General features: G+C 39.9%; 2 protein-coding genes across 4 annotated transcripts in view; both read left to right on the plus strand.

Annotated features, from left to right (window-relative positions):
- Nucleotides 1-13,965, plus strand: part of C1QTNF7 (C1q and TNF related 7) — a 50,826-nt gene extending 36,861 nt beyond the window's left edge. For both annotated transcript variants that reach the window (XM_055700968.1, XM_027798157.2), the window contains exons 2-4: nt 10,872-11,070; nt 11,988-12,233; nt 12,967-13,965. In XM_055700968.1, coding sequence (XP_055556943.1) covers nt 11,996-12,233; nt 12,967-13,598 — 870 coding nt within the window. In that variant the 5' untranslated portion in view covers nt 10,872-11,070; nt 11,988-11,995 and the 3' untranslated portion in view covers nt 13,599-13,965. The remainder of the gene's footprint in view (nt 1-10,871; nt 11,071-11,987; nt 12,234-12,966) is intronic.
- Nucleotides 13,966-22,533: 8,568 nt separating this feature from the next.
- CC2D2A (coiled-coil and C2 domain containing 2A) overlaps nt 22,534-24,901 on the plus strand; it is a 66,258-nt gene continuing 63,890 nt past the window's right edge. The window contains exons 1-2 of one of the 2 annotated variants that reach the window (XM_055701000.1): nt 22,534-22,658; nt 24,334-24,394. In XM_055701000.1, the coding sequence (XP_055556975.1) occupies nt 24,338-24,394 (57 nt within the window). In that variant the 5' untranslated portion in view covers nt 22,534-22,658; nt 24,334-24,337. The remainder of the gene's footprint in view (nt 22,659-24,333; nt 24,395-24,901) is intronic. The other variant, XM_055701001.1, reaches the window with a different exon arrangement.

Genomic DNA, 24,901 nt, shown 5'->3' on the forward strand with positions numbered 1-24,901 from the left:
CTGTTTAAAATGCAAAAAGGCTCATTGGCAGACAGCTGCCATGGAGTTGCAGCTGTAAAACAACACTGAGTTTATTGTCATCATTGTAAATTACATCAGTAGATACTTGAATGAGAAACCTGAGCAAAACTCCAGATGCTATAATAAGGCAAAGTCATGTTCACTGATTATGGAATTGCGAAGAGGGTTATCTATGATCCCTTTGACTTTTAAGAAATGTGTATACTTTGGCATAACCCACCACATACCACTAACTCGGGCTGTGTTTGCACTGCAGATGCACCCAAGTCTGTGTCATCTGTGGATAACTCTGTGCTACCTGTGTGTCCCGTTTACTCCTTCCCCAAAGGAACCCCTCTAGTGCTGTGTCTGGGCAATCCAGCTGGTACCACCAGGCCACAGTGCACCACACAGCTTAGGGTCCACCCAATGTACTGGTTATGTGGGCTAACCTCAGCATGCTGCATTTGGGTAAGATGTCTCCATCTATGCTATTTGCTACACAGTGGCATCTTCATCAGTGTGGGGAAGACCAGCTGGACTGGGGACCTCCGAGGGTGACTCTAACACCCCATGATTCAAGGTTAGGTGGGACTTGTTGGCAGGCTGTGATCAGGGCAAATTCAAGTGAAAGTGAAATTAAATCGGTTGCTAAACACTCTGATCTTCAGACCATCCAGGAGTCCTGTGGAGATCCTGCTGAGATCACCCTGAAGTATCACACGCATGCAGAACAAAGTCAAGGTAAAGCTCACTCCTTACCAGCCAAAGGTCAGGCTTTCCTGCCGAAGAGTGGCAAGCTGACTGACAGCTGCAGCTTCTTCGTGCTGTTCCCTGGAGAAACCCAAAGAAAAAGTACTTCCCAGATAGGATGGACTTAAAAAAACTGTAAAATTTTTGTTGCAAGAAATAAAGTGAGAAAACACGTTCAATGCCAGATATAAACATAAGGCACATGGTTTCAATAGAGCTATGCCCATAAAGCCCAAATTTTGTTCTTAATAAGCAGAAGTATAGCTGATGCTGTGTTACAAACTCGTAAATGACCAGTTATCACACTAGACCTCATGTGCACGGTACTGAAAAAACTTCAGGAATTATGCTAACTTCATCCATTTTAATCTCCTATGAGAGAACTGATTTGAAATATGAAATGGCAGTTCACAATTACTTAAGAAAAGCAGAATCTAAAAAGCACTTTTGAAATAACCTGCTTTTACATCAGCAGAACAGTATTATTCCTGATATTATTGATATTGCTTTTTGCTGATGAAGAAATAGAAGCATGTAAGAATAAATAATTGCCATGGAATAGACATTTGACTGAGGAACAGAAATCAGATCTCCTGAAAGAAAACTCTGAGCTCTGCTTTCTTTCTTCCTCTCCATGAATCTGATCATACACCACTAATAAGAGAGAGAGGCTTGCATTTGATTTCAGTGTGTACAGCATCATGCTGACAAATGATTATGTGTATCAAATTGAAGTTATCATATCACAGGAAAAACTGTCATTCTTGTAAGTGAATTTGTGTCAGGCAAATCTGAGTCAAAGGAAGACAAAGCTCTCCTCTCCTCAATAAATTATGCTCGTTAAACTCTTTTTAAAGACTTGTTAGGATATATTACAATTAGTATAAATAGTCAGCTATAGCAGTTAGCAAAATAGACTGATAGGCTCTCCAGAGCTCTATACAACAGCATGAGTTTTTCACTTTCAAGGTTTTTACAAATTAGAAAACAATATTTTTTTTCTTCATAAGCTTTTTTCTTGGGGATTTAAAGCTGCCTGCCTGAAATGTTCAGGTTGGAAATGTAGAGGAAAACAGATTAGTGTTACTCAAATAAGAAAAAGGTCTGATAACAGAATTTAGATTTTTCAATGCATTGTAAGAACAATCCAAACATTTCTTCAAATAAGCAAGCTTGACACTTACATCTTCACAATACATACCAGTTTCTGTATCCAAAAACCCAAACAACCCAGACTGAGACTACTAATCCAAACAGTCCGCCATAGAACTGATGAAAGCAAGAGCAAATCCTGAAGGACCGAGTTGGCTATGTGGCTCAGTGAATGCTACAGTGGGGAGAGGGGTAAGGATCCATATGGAATTAAACAGACTTTTTAATACCTTGTGCTGAAAACTGTTATTTCCATATGTGTAGAGTTGACTCATGCTACCAGAGTGGGATCACAATGCTTCTTTCCTCTTTTAATAAGTACAGACTGTCAGAGCCCTGAGGGCACTGACACCCCTGACTGTCCCTGCCAGCCTTTTCTGGGGTGTCCCACCACCCCGCCCATGGTCCAGGACCCCATTTCAGCCCAGCTGCACCCCCACCTGCAGGCTGAAGTCCTGGCCTGGCCTCAGGTGCTGGGGATGCCCCAGCTGCCTCCAGGCTGCCCTGGTCACTGCTGGGGTGATGGGATGATGGGATGGGCTCTGGCTGGTTAGACCCTGCCCTGCTACCCTGTGGGGAGCTCCATCGCCCCCAGCCCCCGGGAGCAGCCAGCCTTTGGCCGACACAAGATGTGAAGTTGTAGAACTTCAGGCCCATCAACAAGAAATGCAGGTCCTGTGTGAGTGCTTGCTGGGTATCAACGGGGCTATCAAAGGGTGGGCTTGAGTGGAGCTGGTGTTCCTGTGAAGCCTGATCAGAGGCAGGATGCCTTGTGCCTTCTGCTCTTCTATCGAAACCCAAGTCTTTGTTTCAGAATTCAAATGGAATTGAATTCTCCAAACTGTTTAGAGATGTCTTACTAATGTGCATGTCCTTCTGTGTCACAAAGAGGTTAACCTCTCTGAAAATCAAGTTGTTATTTAAAGGTTTGATTTAATCAGGAAGAAGCATACTTTAAAGAAGTGCTATTACCCAAAAGCAGACATTACATAAATTTCTTTCTATTTTTATATCTTCTTGGCTCTGATCTCCTGAATCTGACATTAACCATAACAATCACACATGTGACTAAACCGGGCCAAATTCTTCTTTTTCTATTCCAGTATAAATATAGAAGTAATACTGTTGAAGTAATAGCTTTGAGGTAGACTCACTTCACTAAACGGGATTTTTCTCAGAACAGCCACAGCCAGGAAAGCATGCTGATTTTCAGACCACATTTTTATCTCCTGTACTGCCAAGTTAGAACCCCAGCATGGAGGAGACCACCAGGGTGGACATGAAAGCCTGGCAGTCCCAGAGGCTGGGGACGTACATTAATGTGGGTGGCATTTTGAAAAGCACGTGAGGCTTCCTAAGCTTTCAAAATGCCTTAGGCTTTCAGAAGTTTCAGCCCCACAGCAGTTTGAGCCCCAGTATGGCTTAGGCTTTTAAATGCATTTATTGTTTGTGCCAATGAGGCACGGCCTGCTAAGACTAACGCCTCTGTGAGATTCAGCTTCACAGCCACAACCTCTCCCTTAAGTTTGACTCTTTAGTTTCATGTTGAGGTGCTCTCTTTGGTGCTCCTGAACATGCCAACAGTGCACCGAGGGTCCAGAAGATGGAGACCTTTCAGCTAACTCCGGGCAGTAGATAGTACAGTGACCTGTATGTTTGTACCAGGTTGCTTGGGTATTGAGCCACATCAGGTATGCATGGTTTCAGTCTCATGTTGCTGTCCTGAGTATCTGTGTTGCAAAGCACAGTTTCTGAAGAGAGATCTTCTTCAGAAACTCTGGTCCAGGGGTCCTCAAACGTTTTAACCAGGGGCCCAGCGCACGGATGAAGTGGCAGGCAGCCATCTGCGGCTGCTTGGTTCCCCCCCAACCCCCGGGGGGGGGTGGGTGGGTGGGGCGGGGGTCTCTGTAAATACCGGGGGCCGGACTGAGGACCCTGGGGGGCCGTGTCCGGCCCGTAGGCCGTCGTTTGAGGACCCCTGCTCTAGGCTAAGACAGCCTTCTCATGCTCCAGTTGGTATATCAGAGGTTTTATGGTTCAATCATCATTTATGGTCATTCATAGACTTAGGCACCCAGTTCCCCCCATGATGCATTTCATATGTGTGAAAGTCCTATGTAAAACTTGGAATTTACAGGAAGTTTTGTAAATTCAGCCCAAAGGTCTTAGCATCATGAAATTATTTGTTACCCAGGAATATTTAATTCCAGAATGCTGCTTTTCTAAGTCTGCTTTCAAATGCACAATTGTGCAGTTACCTTTTGAGGGAGCTGTACTGAGTATTTTTCAGGACTGGTATTATCTGAGCTCTGTTGTGCAGGTCTGCTGCTCCTGGGAGCGCAGCTTGGAGCACTTCAGAAATTCCTGCTTTTATGCTGCAACATATAAACTCTCAGTAATAAAGTTCAGAGAGGTTTAAAACAATTAAATTCATACTATAGGGCTTTAACAATGCCTTCCATCTTCTAAGTGTCATATAAATAACAACTAATTAGTCCTCCACAGTCTTGTCAGACATGCATACTTATCCAAATATTGCATTTAGAAAATTAATATTTTATCCTACCTTTGCACTTCCCAGTATGTTGAAGACTGTTTACAGTATCATCTGGATTGAAGGAACCACAGTGCAAGCCATTTCTAGCTAGTGATTTGCCCATGTATGCAAAATTTCCAGTTATCTTGGAAAAGTTAATGGCTTGCTGTGTTGCAGCAGCAGTGCAGAGGGATCCTTTTTACACTTAAAAATATTGCTAACTTAACTATGACTGTTTGCAGTTTGAAAAATGTACTTGTGTCAAGCCCCAGACAGATGTCCTCCTCCACGTAGAGCAGAACAGGGACAAGTCTGGCATGCAGCTGAACATGGCTGCTCCCTGCCCCGGGTCACAGCCTCCACAGCTCCTCTGACAAAGGAGTTTATGGCAGCCTTCTCCAACTTGCTTCAGGGGAAATCAACCAGCTTAGTCCTGCCCAAGCATTTAAATTGCTCCTTTGGTCTTTGCTTAGTTTGATGTAGAATGTAGTCCCTGGCTGGATGCCTACTTTTCCGTGGGGTTCCCAGAAAGGCAATGTGCCTGGGTGATATCATTTGATGAACTTCCAGAAGAAAACAATGTGCTGGGGGAGGAATGTCCCTTTCAGGGTCTGGAAGCTTTCTTGTGTACACAATTGCCTTTTTAAATGGTGAACACTGTTTTTAGTACAATATGCTGTCACCAAGGGAGCAACTACATGAAGGAGAGTCCATCTTCAGAAGTGTCTGTGATTTTATGAACGACATTTACCTTGAGGAGATGAGAATTAAGCCATGCCCAGGGACTAGAACATATTCAGCCACAAATCCAGTGAAGTTCCCAAAGCTCTTGTTGCTGTGTGTCCCCTGAGCTCTCTTTGGCTGGTCCCCATCATTCACCTCCCCACAAAGTGATCACTCTCATGATGGGAGCTCTTTACGGACTTTTGCTCTCAAAGCCCAGGTGTGAACACGTGAGCACAAGGCACAAGCAGTGGAAGTCTGTTCCGTATGACTTGTGGCACTTATCCATGAGTTTTGTTCTTGTTTGTCCTCCTGTGCCTTGCAGTCTGGCATTTTCTTTTTGCGCACATTTTTCCTCTTTCCATGCCATCTGAAATGGTTTTCCTAGTCTATTCTCCAATTCTTTTCTATCATTGTAAAGCTGGTAAAGCAGAATGATCTAAGATAGAGATGGAAATTCTCCTGGCAAGGGCTGGGGAGGAATCAAGAAGAGGAAGCCTGCCTGTACTGGAAGGTGGGAGATGGGCACACTGCTCTAGGATCTGTCCTCATCTTTAGATGTCTACATACTTCCACATGCTTGACTCTGGTTCAGATTCATAACTAACCCTACAAATTGCAGGTCATCCCTGAAGACAACTTGTGATTTATGGCTCCTGTCTCGCTCTCTTTTTTTATATATATTTATTTTATTTTAAGAAAATAGAGAAAACCTTTTAAAGAAGTCTGCATCCAAGGTGTAGGGATATTTGTATCCTGAGTATTCTACTGTTAAATCCTGGCCATTTTTCACTATGCTGCAAGCAAACATAACATTGTCTCCATGTTAATTGCCAACTGCAAACAAGTGGCCCAGCTTCTCGGCTCTCTGTCAAGACAAATTCTGTCAGGTTTCATTTATTTGTGTGTTCTGGTACAGCTGGCAGTGAAATAGCTTCACCTGCCAGCCCTCATGTTAAAATTACCCCCCAGCTGAGCCAGACTATCTCACTGATACACGCCTTGACCAGCTTCTAGGGCATTTTTAGTAAAAGAGCCCTTCCAAGTAATGTGACTGGCTGGAATCAGAGACACTATGTTTCAAGTCAGACACTGAGAAATAAAATTACTCCCACTCCTTTGACATTTTGAAAATCAAACCCATTGAACTTCTGCTCTTGATTATCAGTGCTCTATTTTTCATGAAGGCTTGAGACATGGTTGAAGAATCTGACTGCATTCAATACAGTTTTGAAGGAGACTGTTCAAACATGACTGAGTACAAACTTAAGCAAGTGAGGCTGTTAAATGCCAGCATTGCTAATAAGGCATTTAAGAATTGTTTTCTCAGAAATATTTAGCTAATGTTCCTTCCCACTTAAGACTGATCCTTTTAGGTGCCATCAGCCATTCTGGGACTGAGAATCAAAAGTTCAGACTGCTCAGAAAGTGTCAGGTCACTCTCCCCTTCTTACACAAGGGAAGTAAAGACAATGTAAAGCCATGTGAAGATTGCTGGATTGTGCAGCTAACTGAAGGAGTGTGGTGGTGGCCAGTGGTGGTCTTGATTCCTTAGAGTAAGGAATGGTCTTACAGGTGGAGCTCTAGAAGTCCAGCATAGTCTCCATAACACAAAACGAGCTGGGGGATGCATAAACCTGTGCCCAACTGATGAATGATCAATGTAAAATACCTGGGGGAAAATCCATAATTAAGTCTCATATTTTAAATAGCATAAAAATCATACAGTCCAAAGAAACTGCAGAGTGTGGCATGCTAAACTGCAAGCCACTGTTTCTGAGGCTTTGTAGAAAGGTCAGTGCTGGTGGCAAATTGAATGGCAGGTTTGGACCCTTCAGGCAAGTAGACACAACTGATTTTTGTGGATCATGTTTTGAGAGGGAAAAGACAGGCATAGCTAGCGAGATTTCAGTCTAGTTGTTGAGGGTGTCTCTCTCTGCTTTTCATCCTGACTTATTACCTCCTTCTCCACCTTGTTTCTCCTACCACAACTTGGGGAAGGTCTGTACATCTCACAGTGGGGATGCAAGGAAGCAATGTGAATAAGTATGGACCTATGCTATTGGACAGCCAGAGGACATATAGACTGTCTTGTTCTGCACCACTAAGCCATTGCCAGTGCTGCAGACAGAAAAGGCCCAGGAGCATTGCTCTGTCTCATCTACATCTTTTTGCACAAGGAACTTAAAACACATCTTCTCCTCAAATAGTTGTGCCTATGTATTGGAAGCGAATTCAAAGCTAGCAAGGAAAGACAAAAGTCAGAACACAGCCAGGATAACTTGTGAATAATAATTACTGGCTTCTGACCAAGGTTTTATTTCTAACAGGTTCATGGGAAATCTTCTAGTGTTGTTTCAAAACAATGCCAATAAGTAAATTTTTAGAATTAAGACCTGCATAGCTGAACTAGAGAAGAAAATTAGATCATATACCAGGAAGTCTCAAAACTGGGAATTTGCTACAATCCCTTAATTCCTAAGCTTAAAATAATGTTAATGACATAATAATTAGTTATAAGGTGAGATTTCCTAAAGGCTTGAGTTAAATATCCTCTGCCCAGCACCTAGCTTTGATGGGAATGTAACATACAGACTATCTTCTCAAGGTAGATCATAGAATCATAGAATAGTTTTGGTTGGAAGGGACCTTTAAAGGACACCTAGTCCAACTCTCCTGCAATGTGCAGGGACATCTTCAGCTAGATCAGGTTGCTCAGAGCCCCATCCAGCCTGGCCCTGAATGTTTCTCGGGATGGGGCATCTACAACCTCTCTGGGCAGCCTGTTCCAGTGTTTTACTACCCTCAATGTAATAAAATGCTTCCATATATCTTGTCTGAATCTACCCTCTTTTAGTTTAAAACCGTTACCCCTTGCCCTATCACAACAGCCTCTACTGAAAAGTCTGTCCCCATCCTTTTAAAGCCCCCTTTAAGTATTGAAAGGCTGCAAAAAGGTCTTCCCAGAACTTTCTCTTCTTCAGGTTGAACAACCCTAACTCTCTCAGCTTTTTATCATAGGAGAGGTGTTCCATGCCTCTGATCATTTTTGTGGCCCTCTGGATCTGCTCCAACAGATCCATGTGTTTCTTGTGCTGAGGGCTCCAGAGCTGGACACAGTACTACAGGTGGGTCTCACCAGAGCTGAGTAGAGGGGCAGAATCCCCTCCTTCAACCTGGCCATGCTTCTTTTGATGCTTCTTTTGATTCTTAAGATCTGTCACCTTAACAGACTGTGACAAGGTATTAGGTCCATAATAGGTTTTGTAATGTTTCTGCAATACCAAATGAATCAGATGATCTTTTGGGTTTATGCATAAGGGCAGTGATTATGCTGCTTGGGCAATTTGAATGATGATGGAACAAATGAATCTGCCACCCTCACTTAAAAAAGCTGTTCCAGAAATCACTTCACATTAGAACTGATCAGCATGTCCATCATCTTCTAGTGAATGCCTTGGTGTGTGCTCTTGCTCTACCTAGTGGATTTGGGACCTATTTAAATGCATTTTCTAAACTTGGAATAACATTATACTAATCCTGTGTTCTTACCATTCTCATTATTATTTCTGGTGATGGTTTTGATGAAGATGATTGTTATTGTGAACAAGAATACCAAGTGCTTGTTCTGGATTTCAATATTTGGAAAAAAGAATTAACTCCTCAAATGTTGCCTTTCCCTGAAGAAAAATTATTTGGTATACATAAATGACATTGTTTCCTACCCCAGTTTATGGACAAAAATTTGTATATTTGAAAAGGACAACCAGAAGCCAGGACCAAAGTGTAAATTCTGAATCACTTTCTGCCTACCAATTAACTCTCTATGATCAAATATTTCACTGCAACACAGATGACTCCTGAGAAAGGATATGGGAGGTCTATTCCACTCTCTAACTTCATAAGCCCAGGTGAACAGAAATCTCTGATTTTGGCCTCCTAATTCAGCCTGCAATTTCAAAAGCATGGCCATATGTTATCCTTCACCTTTAACATTGTAATTTACCTTTTAGAGCACTCACCAGGAAACAGGGGCATGGGTTCAACACTGTACATCCTTCCTTGATCTGAGGAGATTCACACATTCCAAGAGACTGCTGCAATAACAGAGACACCTTCCACCTCTCCTTTTAAAACTGGACCATGGTGCAGGAAGAAATCCAAGTGTCTAAAGGCAAAGGGCAAGAGAAGTCCTGATTCCGTGGCCTAATGCATGGTTTCCCAAATGTCATTTGTTGGGTACCACTGTTGGAAGCAGCCTTCTGTATTCCCCCCAAAGCCTAAATTCAGGACTGTAAACATCACCTGAACATTATCACCATTACCTCCCAATCCCAGCTCTGTTCCCCTTCCTGCAGTCCCACCACTCTGTTTCACAGCCACATCACTCCTTAGGACCCCCAACCCATAGCTGAAAGCTCCATGAATTCTCCCCCATGCCTTGTACTTCCCAAATTGTTTCTCCAACCACAATGCTCCAGCCATCTAAGGCACATCCTTACTCAACAACCCTGTTCTGCTCCCATTTCCCAAATGTCTTTTTCCTATGGCCTTAGCAGAAACACATGTTTCAGGTTAATTAATTTTCTGTAGGCACATGAGAAGAACAGCAGGGGAGGTCTGGGAGCTGGAGACACCACACATCAATAGGTTACTGGCCAGCCAGTGATAGGACCATTTGTGTTAAGGCTCTTACTCTGATTTATAAAAGATCCTGGACATAGGCAAAACCAGAGGTTGTTGACATTGGTTTTGCTTGGCCTGTGTGCAACACTGTGGGAACATCTAGCTTACTGATTTAGACCTTCTTCTGGCAACAGGCAGTTTTGTTCCAGCCCTTGATCCTTAGGTCAGGTCTGCTTCTTATCCATCAGCTCTGTGCAAAACACATACGCAGTCTTAGGCATGAACTTCCTCTGAGCTGCTCCCTCCTGGCAAAGTGCTTAAAGTTGTTCTCTGCAGAAAGCTTTGTTGTCCCTGATTTAAGCCCTATGAAAATCCATGAGCTTTATTTGGGTATACTCAGTAGTGCATCAGAGCAAATGTTGCTGTGAAATTTGTGCTTGTAGCTAACTACTGCTGTGGAGTTATCATTTGCTGCTCTGCTGTAATGTCAAGCATTCATATGTTAATCCACTCTTGCAGGCTGTTGTGCCTGACTCTACTGTAAGGCTTTATCAAATGACAGCAAAATTAATAGTTTGGCTTCTGCCAATTTGATACAAGATGCTGAAGATGAAAAGCAGAATATACATCACTGAAGATAATTTTGGAGCATTACTTATTTCTCTCCGACTACAATATTTTCATGCTTTTTTCTGCATTGCCATTGATACCAAGAGAGTTTCTAATTTTCTATTCTATGTTTCTAATTTTCTATTCTGTAAAACAGTAAAGATTCTTCATAAAGACTGTGTATGTGTATATGCTGGATGTTTTCCTTGCTGAATAGACTTGACCATGCCATATACCAGATGAAATATCATGAGCTGCAAATAAATGTAACAGTTTGGGGTTTTAAATCAATCAGTCAATGCCAATCAGTATCACAGAGAAGGGAAAGGGAGCAATGATTTCTAGATTGATTCACTTTGCAATTTCTTAACTGAGTTTGAGAATGAAACTGAGTTTCACAGTAAAAAAGATAGATGGTATTTCACACATTTTTCTGAATGCCCCATTCCATTTCTTCTTTTTTTCTCCACAGAAACCGGTGCACTCTGATTTCCTTGAATGCTATAAATTATCTCTGCAGGAATGGACAACCCTAACAGAAAACCCCACACAAGTCTTCTGAGAAACCAGCAAGGGAACTAGAAAAAACAGCTTGAATTGCAAAATCTCACATGACCCATGACTGACCCTTTGCTAATGCAACACTAATTTAAGACACCTTTGTACATAAGGTACTGCAAATCCTCAGCATGTTACTGTTTGCACAGTGTTTTTTCTTTAGTCTCCCAGTATATGGTGGAACAGAAAAACCCAATTTACATTCATATGTTTATGAAAACACCCAAATACTATGTATCAAACTTTAAACAATTTTCTTGCAAGATATTGCAATGCAGTTCATTTCATATGACAGTCCAAGCCAGGCTTAAAAAACCCCATCCCACTAGCAGCCCATTCACACTCCCTCCATTCCCCTCAGGGCAGCTGCCTGATTCGACCCATTAAAGGTGAAGTAATTATTTGTGTTGTGGTCAGCAGGGTTTCCAACCAGGCACTGAAGCTGTAGCTACAGTCTTTCTAGTATCCTTTCTGCAGGGTCAGCAAGTTTCTGCTGCAGTTATTCAGCTTGGATATTCATTTGCAACCATAAGGGCAAATTTCAAAATGAAATCAAGGTGTAAGCTTTGTTCTTACTAGGAGAGACTGCTCCTATGGGCACATCCTCCCGGCAGATAAAACTCCCTTCAGCAAGAAGGCTGTTCTCCATAAAGCTTATACAGGTCCCAATGACAAAATAAACTATGCAAGCAAAGGACTTTGCATTGAAAAGTCCAGATTCCCTTTTTAACATGTCAAAGTTTGATCCAAAAAAGCTGGTATTTGCTAGTTATACTATGTCCGTCTACAGGCTACTTGAAAGACATACAGTAACACATATGGTGATGAGAAAAAGGTCCAATTGCACAGATATTCCTCCTTGCTTCTTACGTGGATTCTGGTAATGCAGAAATCCCAGGTTAATCTCTGCATATGTGCCTGTGCATAATGCACTGCAGCATCACACTTATTAGCATAGTCACAGCCATCTGCATGTGACTTGAATGCCATAATATGTATAAATAATCTTATTTGTATGCATTTTTTTCAGATCCAAGGATGTTTGTGTTGCTTTACATTACAAGTTTTGCCATCTACACAAGCGAACAACCTGTTCAAAGCCAGTTCAAAGGAGAAAATTACTACACCAGATACATCTGTAGCATCCCTGGTTTGCCAGGCCCTGTGGGTCCCCCTGGAGCCAGTGGATCCCCGGGGCCACACGGACGCATTGGTCTTCCAGGAAGAGATGGTAGAGATGGCAGGAAGGGAGAAAAAGGTGAAAAAGGGAGTGCAGGTACTGAACATTTGTGTAATCTAACACAGTAGTACAACAAAGTAAAACCTTTTTTCATCACTGTTATACATATGTATGTATACACACATATATATGATGAATGTGTGTATGTGCCTGTGTGGGTTTGTGTGATGCATGTATATATAGTGAGAGAAAAAAAATATGCAGATATATTTTAGATATGTCTAATATGCATATACTGAAATCTGTGTAAATAAATGTAAATGCGTAGCCTACCTGCACATAGATGCTAAGAAAAAGTCTGGGAAAATGAAGCTAGTGTGGTGTCAAATAAAAAGTCTCTTTTGTGCCATTAGCCAGGATTAAATGATTAGCAGGTATTAGGCGCACACTAGAAGTGCTCAAATAGTAGGAGATATTTAGTGCACAAGTATCATTATATAGGCAGCCACGCTGCCGTCCTTCCCATCCGCAGTGCCCCTAGTTCCGTCAGCAATTGACTGATTACATATAAAATTCTTCAACGTGTTATCAAAACAAATGAAGAAAAGTAGGAATATAGAAACAAAGGAGGCTTAGGCTGTGAAGCCCAGTCCTCTGTTCCAACCTGCTATTCCTTTCACAAACTTACTATAAGATTTTGGAAGTATTTTTGGAGTGTTTTGGAATTCTGACCTGTTTTTCTTGTTTGCTCAGGCACACACAATAGGTCACACAATCATTTACTGAGATAATATGTGCAACGATTAACTAACTTAAAATGTTTTTGAAGGTTTAAGAGGAAAGACTGGGCCATTAGGACCAGCTGGAGAAAAAGGAGACCAAGGTCAGTCTGGTAAAAAAGGACCTGGAGGATTGACTGGTGCCAAAGGCGAAGTAGGTCCAGCTGGACCACCTGGACTTAAGGGAGATAAAGGAGACCGAGGAGAGCCAGGTGCACCAGGGGTCTGTAAGTGTGGAAAGATAGTGCTGAAATCTGCCTTTTCTGTTGGCATCACCACGAGCTACCCAGAAGAAAGATTACCAATTGTATTCAATAAAGTTCTCTTCAATGAGGGGGAGCATTACAACCCTTCCACAGGGAAGTTTATTTGTGCCATCCCAGGGATTTATTATTTTTCCTATGATATCACCTTAGCAAACAAGCATCTCGCGATTGGGCTGGTTCACAATGGAAAGTACCGGATAAAGACATTTGACGCAAACACAGGCAACCACGATGTAGCTTCTGGATCCACAGTGATCTACCTTCAGCCAGAAGATGAAGTATGGCTTGAGATCTTCTACACTGACCAAAATGGTCTCTTTTCTGATCCAACATGGGCAGACAGTTTGTTTTCTGGATTTCTTTTATATGTTGATACAGATTACCTTGATGCTTTATCAGATGAAGATGAGCTCTGAAGCAGATGATGTCAAAGGACATTCAAACTGGACACCCCAGCACAGGATCTTATCTAGCTGTGTGGGGGACACAAAGTGGGGAAAAAAAATAATCAGGAGTTTATTTTTGCTTTCACAGGAACAAAATCTGAGTTCATAAGAATCTTTCTAGAATCTACGCTGGATTTTTTTACTAAACAGCAGGGATATCAAAAGGAACTGTAATTAACAAAAGACTGCATCACTCCAGGACTGACTCCTCCTGAAAGTTATGTTTATAATACTATTTAAACAAATCTAAGATACTGTACATTGGATTTTATATAAAATATATTAAGTTGCAATGTAGAATGGTTATTTTGTATATGACATTAAAGTAAAATCGAACAATTGATGGCAATATAATCTTTGGTCATTTTAAGACAGGAAATACAATAGAACCAGAGAAAACATTGATTTTAAAAAAGGAGAGGAATAAAATACGAATGCCTGTTTCAGGGTGCAGCTGAACAGATCACAAGGACAGTCCCATCTAATATTTACACCAACAAATGATATTCATAATTAACTATCCTCCTCATAAATACATGAAGATTTGTACTAGCTGAGGACTGCCCAATGACAGTCATAAAAAACCAGAACAAAGTATTAAACATTTAAAGTCATTAAAAACTAGGGGATGTAAAAACTCGGAGACAGACAATCAGTATTCAATATGGGTATTTTCCATGTAATTCCAAGAGGATCTGCTGTTCTTTCAACGCTGTTCAGTATCTTTAAGAGAAATGTGGAAGAAAAAAACCTTTTTGCTGAAGAAAAATATGGATGCCAAAACCCCTGATAGAACAGTAACATTACAGTATTAAGAATAAATTATATGGAACAAACTGAGTCACATCATTAAAGCAGATTTACGTATATTAGAGTATGGCCAAATGCAATGAAATAAACTTAGGTCTCACACACAAGGTGAAAAACTGAGTTTGGGAAATCAGTGAACTTGGAAAAGGTACACAGGACCTCATGGATAATCAGCTAAATACGAGTCATCAGAGTAGGCTGCTGCTGCAGCCCTTTGGATGTATGATAAATGGAATTACAAGTAGGAGTAAAGAGTAGTTACAAAGCTGCTACTTCTGTCAGTGTTTTAAAAACTTACTCAAACATTGGAAAAAAGATATGGTTGTAATTCCATCCATGTGGTTTACACAAAAGATCTAACAAGGTCAATTTATTTTTCTTGTCAATGAAGTTAAGAGGTGATTTGATTGAAGTTTGCAAGTACCCGTCTGGAGATAAAATTTCTGGTAGTAGCTGGCACTTCCTTCTATCAGATAGGAGGAGCACAGGAAGATCCACCAGTGAGAAACTATCGATTCCCACTGCAAATGGGGAACCCATTTTGCCAGTAATCAATCATTGTAAAAGTACCTAGGAACATCACGAGTTCTCCAGCGTTCAACAGCTTTAAGTCAAGACTGGCAATCTTTAATGGGGTGCTCTTACTTTTCAAGAATTTTCAGTATTATTTTATTCATCCCAGATTTACAGAAACCTGCTATTTCTAACAGTTATTCAGACATTTTCAGATGCATTGAAGTGGTCTGTGTTGATGTCATGGTTTAACCCCGGCTGGTAATTAAGCCCCACGCAGCCACTCACTCACTCCCCCCTCACCCAGAGGGATGGGGAGGAGAGTTGGAAAGGAACGTAAAACTCAAGGGTTAAGATAAGAACAATTTAATAATTGAAACAGAATGAAAATGAAAGACCACTAACAACGATGACAATACCAGTTATAACGAAAAGGGGAAGGGAAAGAATAACATCCAGAGGGGAGGGAAAGGAAGAAAGGAACACGTGGTGCACAACACAACTGCTCACCATGCGCTGACCGGTGCCCAGCCAGCCCCCGAGCAACGACCTGCCCACCCCAGCCAGACCCCAGCTATATATACTGGGCATGCCGTCCCATGGTATGGAATATCCCCTTGGCTAGTTCGGGTCACCTGTCCTGGCTGTGTCCCCTCCCAGCTCCTTGTGCCCTCCAGCCTTTTCACTAGCAAGGCCTGAGGAACTGAAAAGTCTCTACACCAAAGCCAAAACACAGCACCGCACTAGCTCCTGAGAAGATAAAGTCCATCCCAGCTGAAACCAGGACAGCTACACAACTCCTGATCCCATTTTATTTATGACCAAGGCGGAGAGAAATTTCTGGGGTTTTTCTGTGTATTTGACTTAATTAAGAAAATCACAACCAAATAAAATTACACAAAAATTCAGCCGTGATTGCAAAATTACCACTACAGTTATGTATGAAATATTAGCCTATGCACCCTGTATCTGTGCCCTTATCTCCCCATGTGTTAATGTGCATGTCTTTGAGTATGATCACTGCTTTGTGCAGCGAACAGGTGCAAAGTCCTGTCCACAAATCAAACTGTCAATGCCTATACAAGCCTTGTTTTATTTGACAGTGAGAGATGTGTGGCAGAAGACAAAAGTGGATTATTTTTCTAAGTAGACATCTAATTTTTTAGTGTTATACAAGTGCTGCTTCCTGTGAAAAATATGGAAGAGAACACTTACAGATTCAGTTTATCACTGTGCTGTACAATCACTTATAAACCCGCAACTTAAGCACAATATGAGTGCAAAATGAAGCCAAATCATAATTCTCAACCATGATTGATGCCACTGTTTCACTGCCATCAGTGCCTATCCAAGGCAAAAAGACTGTTGGCATTCTCAGCACTGTATGCGCTGAAATTCCACAGGACAGAAGAGACAATCATATCAGGCCTGTTACTTCCAGGAAACATGATTCAACAAATGCAGGATTGGACCTATAATATGTATTATGCAGCAAAAGTAAATAATAGAAGAGTTTAATTACATGTTTATTTAAAAAAAAAAAAAAAGTGTAAGTAGGTTTGCAACATTGGAATCAACAGAAAATTTATGTTAGGAATAACAGGTCAACTTTTATTAGAATTAGAAAATCTATAAAGCCAAACTTAAGAGTATGATCAATTTTCTTCAGGCGCTACAGAAACATATTTGGTACTTATAATAAATCTGGAAATTTTCAGACAAAAATATTTTTTTTACAATTGAATAGGGGAAAAAATAGGGCTTTATACTGAAATATTCCTGGTTGCAATCCTAACCAAAAGCAAACAGCTTCCATGTAATAATCTTGTAAAAATGAATGGAATATAAAAAAGATATTTTAACCACACCTATGTTGAAAATGACATCACAGGAAGAAGTAAACCAAGAGTTATTGCTTCCCTTTACTTAATTTTAAATCTATGTTTGTACAATCATAGAAAAGTCATTTTAGCTTCCCTAAGTTTTCCCATTTGGATTCTGTAGTTATTTGAACAGTTTAGTATTTTGGCATGAACTGTTAAAAATATGTAATTATGTTGAGTTATTCCTACCAGTTTTGGCAAGAAGAATCTTTTTACTTACATATATATACATGGACAACATATGTATATAAGTAGTATGTGTCCCTGCACTCACTCAGGATCTCAAGACATTACCCTAAAATAAATCATTGCTATTGCTATTATTTTACTTGAAAATAGATCAGCTCTGATGACATGATATTTCATTAGGGGTACTCCTCTGTCTAAATTTGAATTTATATGGAAAATATCTTGGGTTGAAGTCTTCCCAGTATTTACACCAGTAGGTGGGTAGGTCTAGTTTGGTTTCAATAAATTGTAGGATAACAAAGAGCAAAATCTCTTTGGGATCAAATCTAAAATTAATCAAAGATTTCTACACAATATATATGTCATCCTATACATGCCATAGTGCCATATAAAATCAGACATCCAGACCAAGTCAGTCATCTAGACTTTGCTTACAGTCAGCAGAAATTAGTATCACTAGGAGAAACTCTCAGGAGGAAGCATGTCTTTTCTGCAGCACCAACTCTTGGGCTTCCTGATCGAGGTTGTAAGAACTCATACAAACCTGAGACCACTGGGAAACCTTCCAACAATATTAAGATTACTGTTCCTGAGATTCATAACTAAAACATATATATATTTACTTGAAATATAAGTATGCAAATATACATAAGTAAAAATAAAGTTATTTGAAATAGCTCCCCACAATCTTTTACTCTCAGACCTTATACTTGGTAGAGTGACATCAAGGAAGAACTCAGTCACATGTTCCATTGATGAACATTTTTGACCAGATACCTAATTACATTAAACTCCATCTTCAAACTGATACGAGTACGTTACTTTGAATAAATACCTTCACTTTCTTCACTACTGGTATTAATGTCCATGAAGTTTAGGCTATTACACAATTTTTTCAGGAGCAATAGGTCCTAAAGATTTTTTTACAATGCTCAGACAACACAGAGGAAATATTTACTAATGGATATCAGTACTGAGAACATCATCTACATTCTTCAAATATTTTTGAATCTACCTAAGACCATTTATGTACTTTTGGGATGGGCAAAAATATATAAAACTGACAAGTAGCTTATTTCATTCCCTACCAAGTGTGTTTCATTAGTCGGTGCAGTTCGTATAATACTTCATTTTTATTTACCTTCCACTAGGTTCAGTTCATATTCATTCACTAAGACATTTACTGAATAATTTACTTTTCTCTAATTGGTTTAATTTATCCATTGGCAGGTAATTCACACTCAGGATAACTATACTGATGCTGTACTAGACAATTTGGTCAGTAGGAACTTCAGTTTTATGTGGAAATGCAGCTTACTTTATATTTGTCAGAAAGTGATGAATCCCATCCAAGAAACAATACATGAGAGTAAATAGGAAAAAATAGAGCTGAGAAAGCAATGCACCACAGCCTTTCTCAATGAGTAATACATTGCTTTCAAGAAGCAATTTATTCCTTTCAGTACCAACCATTTAGACTTCAGCTCAGAGAGCATTCAGAGCTTATATTCACTTACTTGTAACTCCTCCAGTCAACACTCCCAACTGAGGTTATGTCAGTATTTCTGAATTTCAGAGGCATGATTCTTCCTCACATCAACCTCAAGACATTTCCAGGTACTCTCACGAAACTATTGGTCTCTGATACTTGGTTTTGTCCTAGCTGTACACCTCAGATCCATTCATGAAAGTTACTATCTAAAGCAAAAGAAAAATTAATTAGACATATTATGCATATATTTTTAATAGTAAATATATACAAAGAAAAAGGTGTCTTGGATTATTTGGCATTTGGCTTAGATCCCTAATTTCTGATTATATTTATTTTGGTATGATCCAGCAGCTACCTGCTGGAAGAGGTGTAAGGAGATCTTTTTCCTCTAGGCAGATTTTTCCTGCAGCAGCAAGTATTAGCATACAATTTATCTTACCTGACTTTAATCTCTAAAAGCTCAAAGATCATTGCCTAGGCTAAATTAGTTGCTGGCTCTCCTGTCATCAGTGCAAAGAAATAGATGGTTAAATCTCAGTTTGGATGACACTGTATTGGACACCTACTTTAACAAAGGAGGAACCAGGGCGAACCTGTCTCTTCACATTACCTGTATCTACATGATTAACTTAGGTTAGTCTTTAACTTTGGAATGATGAAAAAATAAGATGTCTGCTCTTAAAGAACAATCCGCTAAGTGGAAAAATTGGCATAGTTTAATTTGGCAATTTATATGTCTCACAATTAGAGAGAAGATGTGGATTGATGACAACAGAGAAATACCCTTATAATGATGGAAGTGACCTCTTGTCAGACCTTTCATAAAGTATTGCTCAAGTTCCTCCTGGGACAACTTCAACTACAGTAACTTGGCTATTTTACAGTATATTAAGGTGGGCTAGATAATCCCCTAATGCCTCCAAATTCAACACACTTAAGCCTATATAAAATACTGAGCTTGTCAAGGATGCTTAATTTTAAGTGTAGAAAATCTAAAAGTATCCTGGAGTGTTTCTACCTATACCAAAACAAAATTATAAATTTGTTTCTTTTCAACTTTAAAGCACCTGTCAAAATCCTAAACACAACACAAAACATAATGCAATATTTGTAAAACCATCTCTGTGAAGGAATAGCCTTGTTTACATGATGTGAACAAAGGGATAAAAAATAATCAGTTCTTGAAAACCATAAATGAACTATGATTCTCAGCAGGCTCTAAAGTGAATTTTTAGCAAGACGCACTTGGGATTTCTAGAAATGAGTGAATTTTATGTAGGAAATGTATGAGCAGTCCCTTTTATTTCTCTACTTTCAACAAAATGTTATCCTCAGCTTCAGAAGACAGTGGAAAGGATTTTAAATTTTTAGTTAAAGAACAATCTCTTTAATCATCTTAAAACTTGCCTACCACTGATGCTGATGTCCCTTCCACATATCATCTGCGTTCACCCACACTCTGTCAGATGTTCTGGTACATGAACATGGATTTCTAAACTGGGCGTGACAAATTTCAGGAATTTTTATTGTGATTTCTGTCCTGTTGGAGTAAGGTGTGATCAGTTTTAAATAACCAAGATGAGCAGAGGTTGTTCTTCCTTGCTTGCAGCTTCCCTGAAACTGGGATCACTATAGAGTTGCACAGAGTACTTGAAATTCCTCTTCTAAGAACACAGCAACACATATTCTTATTCTGTAAGCCATCTGTTGCAGATGACTTGTAAGATTTGCAGTTTTGCTTCCAGTTTCATTTGTTTTTACAAGTTTTGCCTTTGATTCCAGGCAGGTAAAATGAGACATATATGGCAATTCAAGCCTTACTTTACCCTCAAAGCCTCAAAACTGTTTTAGTGCTGAACTTGGGGTCCGTGATCCCTCAGCCTGCCCGCTCCCAGGGCAGCTTGCACCACGGTCACTACAAGCTGCCATCTAGCCTGCCCATGCTAAAAGCCATCCTTGGCCATCCTTGACAAAACAATAGTTTATGTCTAATTGTGACAGTGTAAAGCGGCTCACATCATCTTACATGGAGCACTAAATCTGCTGTCCAGTGTAATCCATGACATTGGGCTTGCCTTTGTTTTTATAAACTGACTGAGATAAGTGAGTTGTTCTCCGCCCCAGGAAACATATGTGGTTTGAATTTTGTATGTCTCCTGTGAGCAGAGTCATTGTACTGTCATGTATTTTTAAGCAGCTTTCCATCCTGTTAAGCAAAGTTCCCCCACTGCTCCTTTAGGTTATTATAACAATGTTCCTTACATAATGCTGTTCATATTTGTCCATCATTTAATCTGTTTGGACAACTGTTTCTGAGACTGGAATAAATTGATGGGACACAGACTTATCAGCAAAACAAGATGCTGAACCTGAGTCCTTGCCAAAACTTTGTATGAAGATTCGCTCACTGGATCATTTCCACAGTCCTCTACCTACAGTGAGACTTAGCAGATAACAGATTGTGTACTGTACCCTACGAAACCTCTCTTCTGATTACATTTCTTCTGCATTCTTGAAAGCTGCTGTCATGTCAGGTGTCTTCTAGCTGTGATCGCTCCTCTTTTAGCAATTAAAAATGCATCGCCAAATCTTTTTATCTACTATGACTGTTTACTTCTTCCCATGGTCTCCTTCTTACAATAGTATCAGAATCAGTTTAGCCATCTTCTTTCATGTGATTCCAGCTACTAAAACTTTGCAGTAACAGACCTTCAGATGTTATAGGGACTGATTATATAAAGACAATTATAAATAGGTCTAATAACAACTTCATTTAGTGTCAGCAGTATTGTTTATTCTGGTCATACTGAAGTTACTAATACACATGTTAACATAAGAAATTACTTTTTTAACAATTCATTGCAGCAGAAAATACCCCTCTCTGGATTTGACAGGAAAACTATAAATTGCTTTATATCTCTAAAAATTAAGAATTGTATATAAGACAATCCACAGTTCTACAACCCATCTGATAGCACTGACATTTATCTACATAAGCTGGTTGCGAGCATTTAACAAGCAGATAACACATCCCTCCTCTGCTTCTCTCACCAGGGCTGAAGTATTTCCCTTTAATCAGGCTCTAGAATAACCTAACGAAGCCTTCATGTTCTTCTTTCTTCAGCTACAGAAGTATGAAAGTATACTGATAACTTTATAAAGTTATGATTTCTCTTTCTTTTTGCTGTGGCTTCAGGATCCACTTTCCCCCAGTCAGATATCTTTTCATCCTGGTGTGGCAAAAAGCCTGTGTTTGCAAACTACAGCTGCTGAGAGTTTATACCTTTTTTAATTCTGCTGTTTCCCATTATTTTTCCCCAACATGACATGCTAAGAATGCTGAGGCTTATGCTGTTTTCTAAAGGTCATCTGTAAACAAAAACGCATCTTTGTCCTCTTGATACAGCTTTGGTTAATACTCTACCAAATTTTGGTTATTACTCTAAAGTAAAGAGTACTTTAATGCATTGGAAAGCAGAGAAAGCAGCTGGAGAACAACTGGCTACTAATTGTTCTCTTCAAGGATTTTATCCCTACATGACTGATGCCAGGGATTTTTTTCAGGGTGAAATTAATCTTAAAAAAAAAATTACTTGCTGAAATGTTGGCATACAGTCTGAATTAGAGGATTAACAACTCCACTTAGGAAACAGAGCTCTCTGCAAATGGCTGATATTCAGGAATTGCTGCTCTGAATTGTACACATCACAAGAAGAGTCTGTGCCTCTCCTCTACTTTCAGAAAAAGTACAAAGGAATCAAGTCAGATAATTTAGCAAAGTTAGGTACTTAAAGGTAGGAGGAGTAACTGCCTTTCTTTCAGTGTGAAATAACCATCCTTGATCTTGAAAAAATATACCATGAATACTTTTTTTTGTTTTCCAAGTCAGTGCAGTAACTGAAGTGCATTGCTGCCTGCAGGAGTTGCAATCGCTTCACCCTCCCCATACTTTATTCATGACTTTCCCTTCTACTGTAAAAGAAACTGTTTACAAAAAAGAAGTCTTCCGGAACTGTTTTAGTGACTAAGGAGGAGAATCTGACTCTTTCTCTTTAAAAAGCAAAGCTGAGGCTTTGTTGCTAGGGGTAGTATTGTGCTTGGCTCTTGTTTGTACTCTGAAAGCTGCTGCATAAGAAAACCCAGGTAGGAAACAAACGTTTTCCTTTAGAGCTGTCTTAATATCACTGTGTTCTGTGTGTTTTCCGGAAGGAGACCGGTTTAAAAATCCAAAATCCTCAACATTATTTTCTAGGTACTTTTGATGTAATTACTTTTTTAAAGAGCAGTGAGAGCAGCTTTGCTGCGTTTCTGTTGTTAGTTTTAAGTGCTTTGGAAACCGTCTCTGAGCTAATGGAGAGCTTTATGGTTCTTGCATCCAGTTGTTTATTACATTTTAAAGTGTCTGCTATAATACTTAACTTCAAGAAATGCTAGAAAATTGTTTAAGAAGGTGGCTTTAAGGCCCTTCTGCTATGTTGCCAGGGTTCTCCATTTACATGTGCTTTTAGGAAAGACTGTTTAAATTTCATACATAAAGCTTGATATGAAGAAGAGGTTTATATGCCACACAGTAAAAATGCTGCTGCTTCTTGCAGTGCTGTGTTTTTTTGTGCTATGGAGAGGGCATTTGATGAACCTTGCCTGTAGCAAGGAAATGTTGCCAATTTTGGGTACATTACCCTTCGCCCTGGTGCAGGATATTACCGAAGGAATTGGTACTGAGGGAACCGGTGCCGAGGCAAATGCACAGGTGGTTTGTGTCTGTGAAAACTACTTGTTTAGTGTGAGTTCAGCTCCCTGTGCTAGTTGAGAGTTATTTAGAAACCTGAAAATCCCTGGTGCCAGTAGCTGCCAAGGGCTAAGCCTCAGGAAGGAGATAACCATGTTGCTCCCCCTCAGCTGCTTTTTTCTTAGGCATCTCTTTAAGAGGTAAATAGGGATATGAAGATCACTCTTCATATTCTAGCCTGGGCTGGAAGCACTTTTTGAAGCAAAAATGCACGAGCCTGTACACACCCAGTACAAAGGAGTGATGGGGCAGCAACAGATGACCTGTGTAGGCCTACTTGCTACAAGACCCTCTTGCTAGAGATTTATCCAGGTACAGAAAAAGGCTCCATGTTTTATTTCCATGAGTTGTTTCATGGGAATTTTGAAATGCAGAATAAATTGTGCTATTGCAAGTTATTTCATGTTAACTCGGTGCGTAGGCACTGGGGTTTTACACTGGTGCAAGCTTTGTGCTGGGAACAAGTACGGCTGAGGTCGCTGTCTTGTTGATTAAAGGTAAAGCAGGACAGGAACCTGCAGCAACAGTAGCAATGAAATGAGTTGTACAGGTATAAATTTAAAAAATTCTTAAATGCTTATAATCAAATACAGCAACTTTCTAGTGTAAACAAAGCTGAAGTGATTTGGTAGCTTCCAGGTCTGGTAAAGCTGAAAAGCCAACCAAGCCCAACACTGACAGTAGCAGAAAAAGGTATTGAATGTGTCTAATTATCTGAATTTAGCAGCTAGCTTTATGGACTGTAGGTGGGTTGTTTATTTAAAAAAAAAATAATGTAACAAGAGTGTTCATACAGTGTGTAGAGACCCACATTATTCACTATTATATGGAATAATTAAATAAATGGATACATATATTTTTGAATCATTCCATTCTGAAAAAGATACGGTTTTAAAGTACTAAGGCTGTATGTTAAATGGTATGTCATTTCCGTGTTCAGGGTGCAAAGGTTACATGGAATGTGTCTCACAATCATTACGCACATATTAAAGCATATCTCTCATCAGTAATTTCTGTTGCTTGTGACAGCTAGATGTCAGCCACCAACCAGATGAGCCGCAGCGAAGAATCCCAGATGATAATCATGAAGGTTAGTGTCCCATTAGCTGAGACAAAAATGGTGCATGATCCTTTTTCACTGGAGTAAAAGGAATCTTTTACATATATAACTGCAAAAAGTGAAATAAGTAAGTGTCTTGTAAGCTCTTGTTAACCCTAGGTCAGTACCATTCCAGTTAACGCAGGTTTGCATAATTACTTCCGTGCAAATACACTGCAACATACGAGATACCATATGCTGTGAAATAGGCACCTTTAATGTGTATTTTGTTCTATTTCATGTTGACTACATTATCTTCAAATTATTGGCTAAATATATTTAGTCTTGAGTAGGTTGCAAAAACAGAAAGTTACCCTATTTTCTAAGCTGCAGAAATACTTTTGAAGTGATCACGTTTAAACTGTGCTGGTGCTATGTCAATAACATGTCTGAAGGAGGTAAAAAAACCCCCAACCAAATCCTCTTTGTGGTATGAAGAGGAGAAACTACAAAGATAAGGCAACATGCTCTCCAGCTGTCAGTAGGCTTTAATCCAGC

The sequence above is a fragment of the Falco cherrug genome, chromosome 1 (genome assembly GCF_023634085.1).
Source record: "Falco cherrug isolate bFalChe1 chromosome 1, bFalChe1.pri, whole genome shotgun sequence".
Lineage (NCBI taxonomy): Eukaryota > Metazoa > Chordata > Aves > Falconiformes > Falconidae > Falco > Falco cherrug.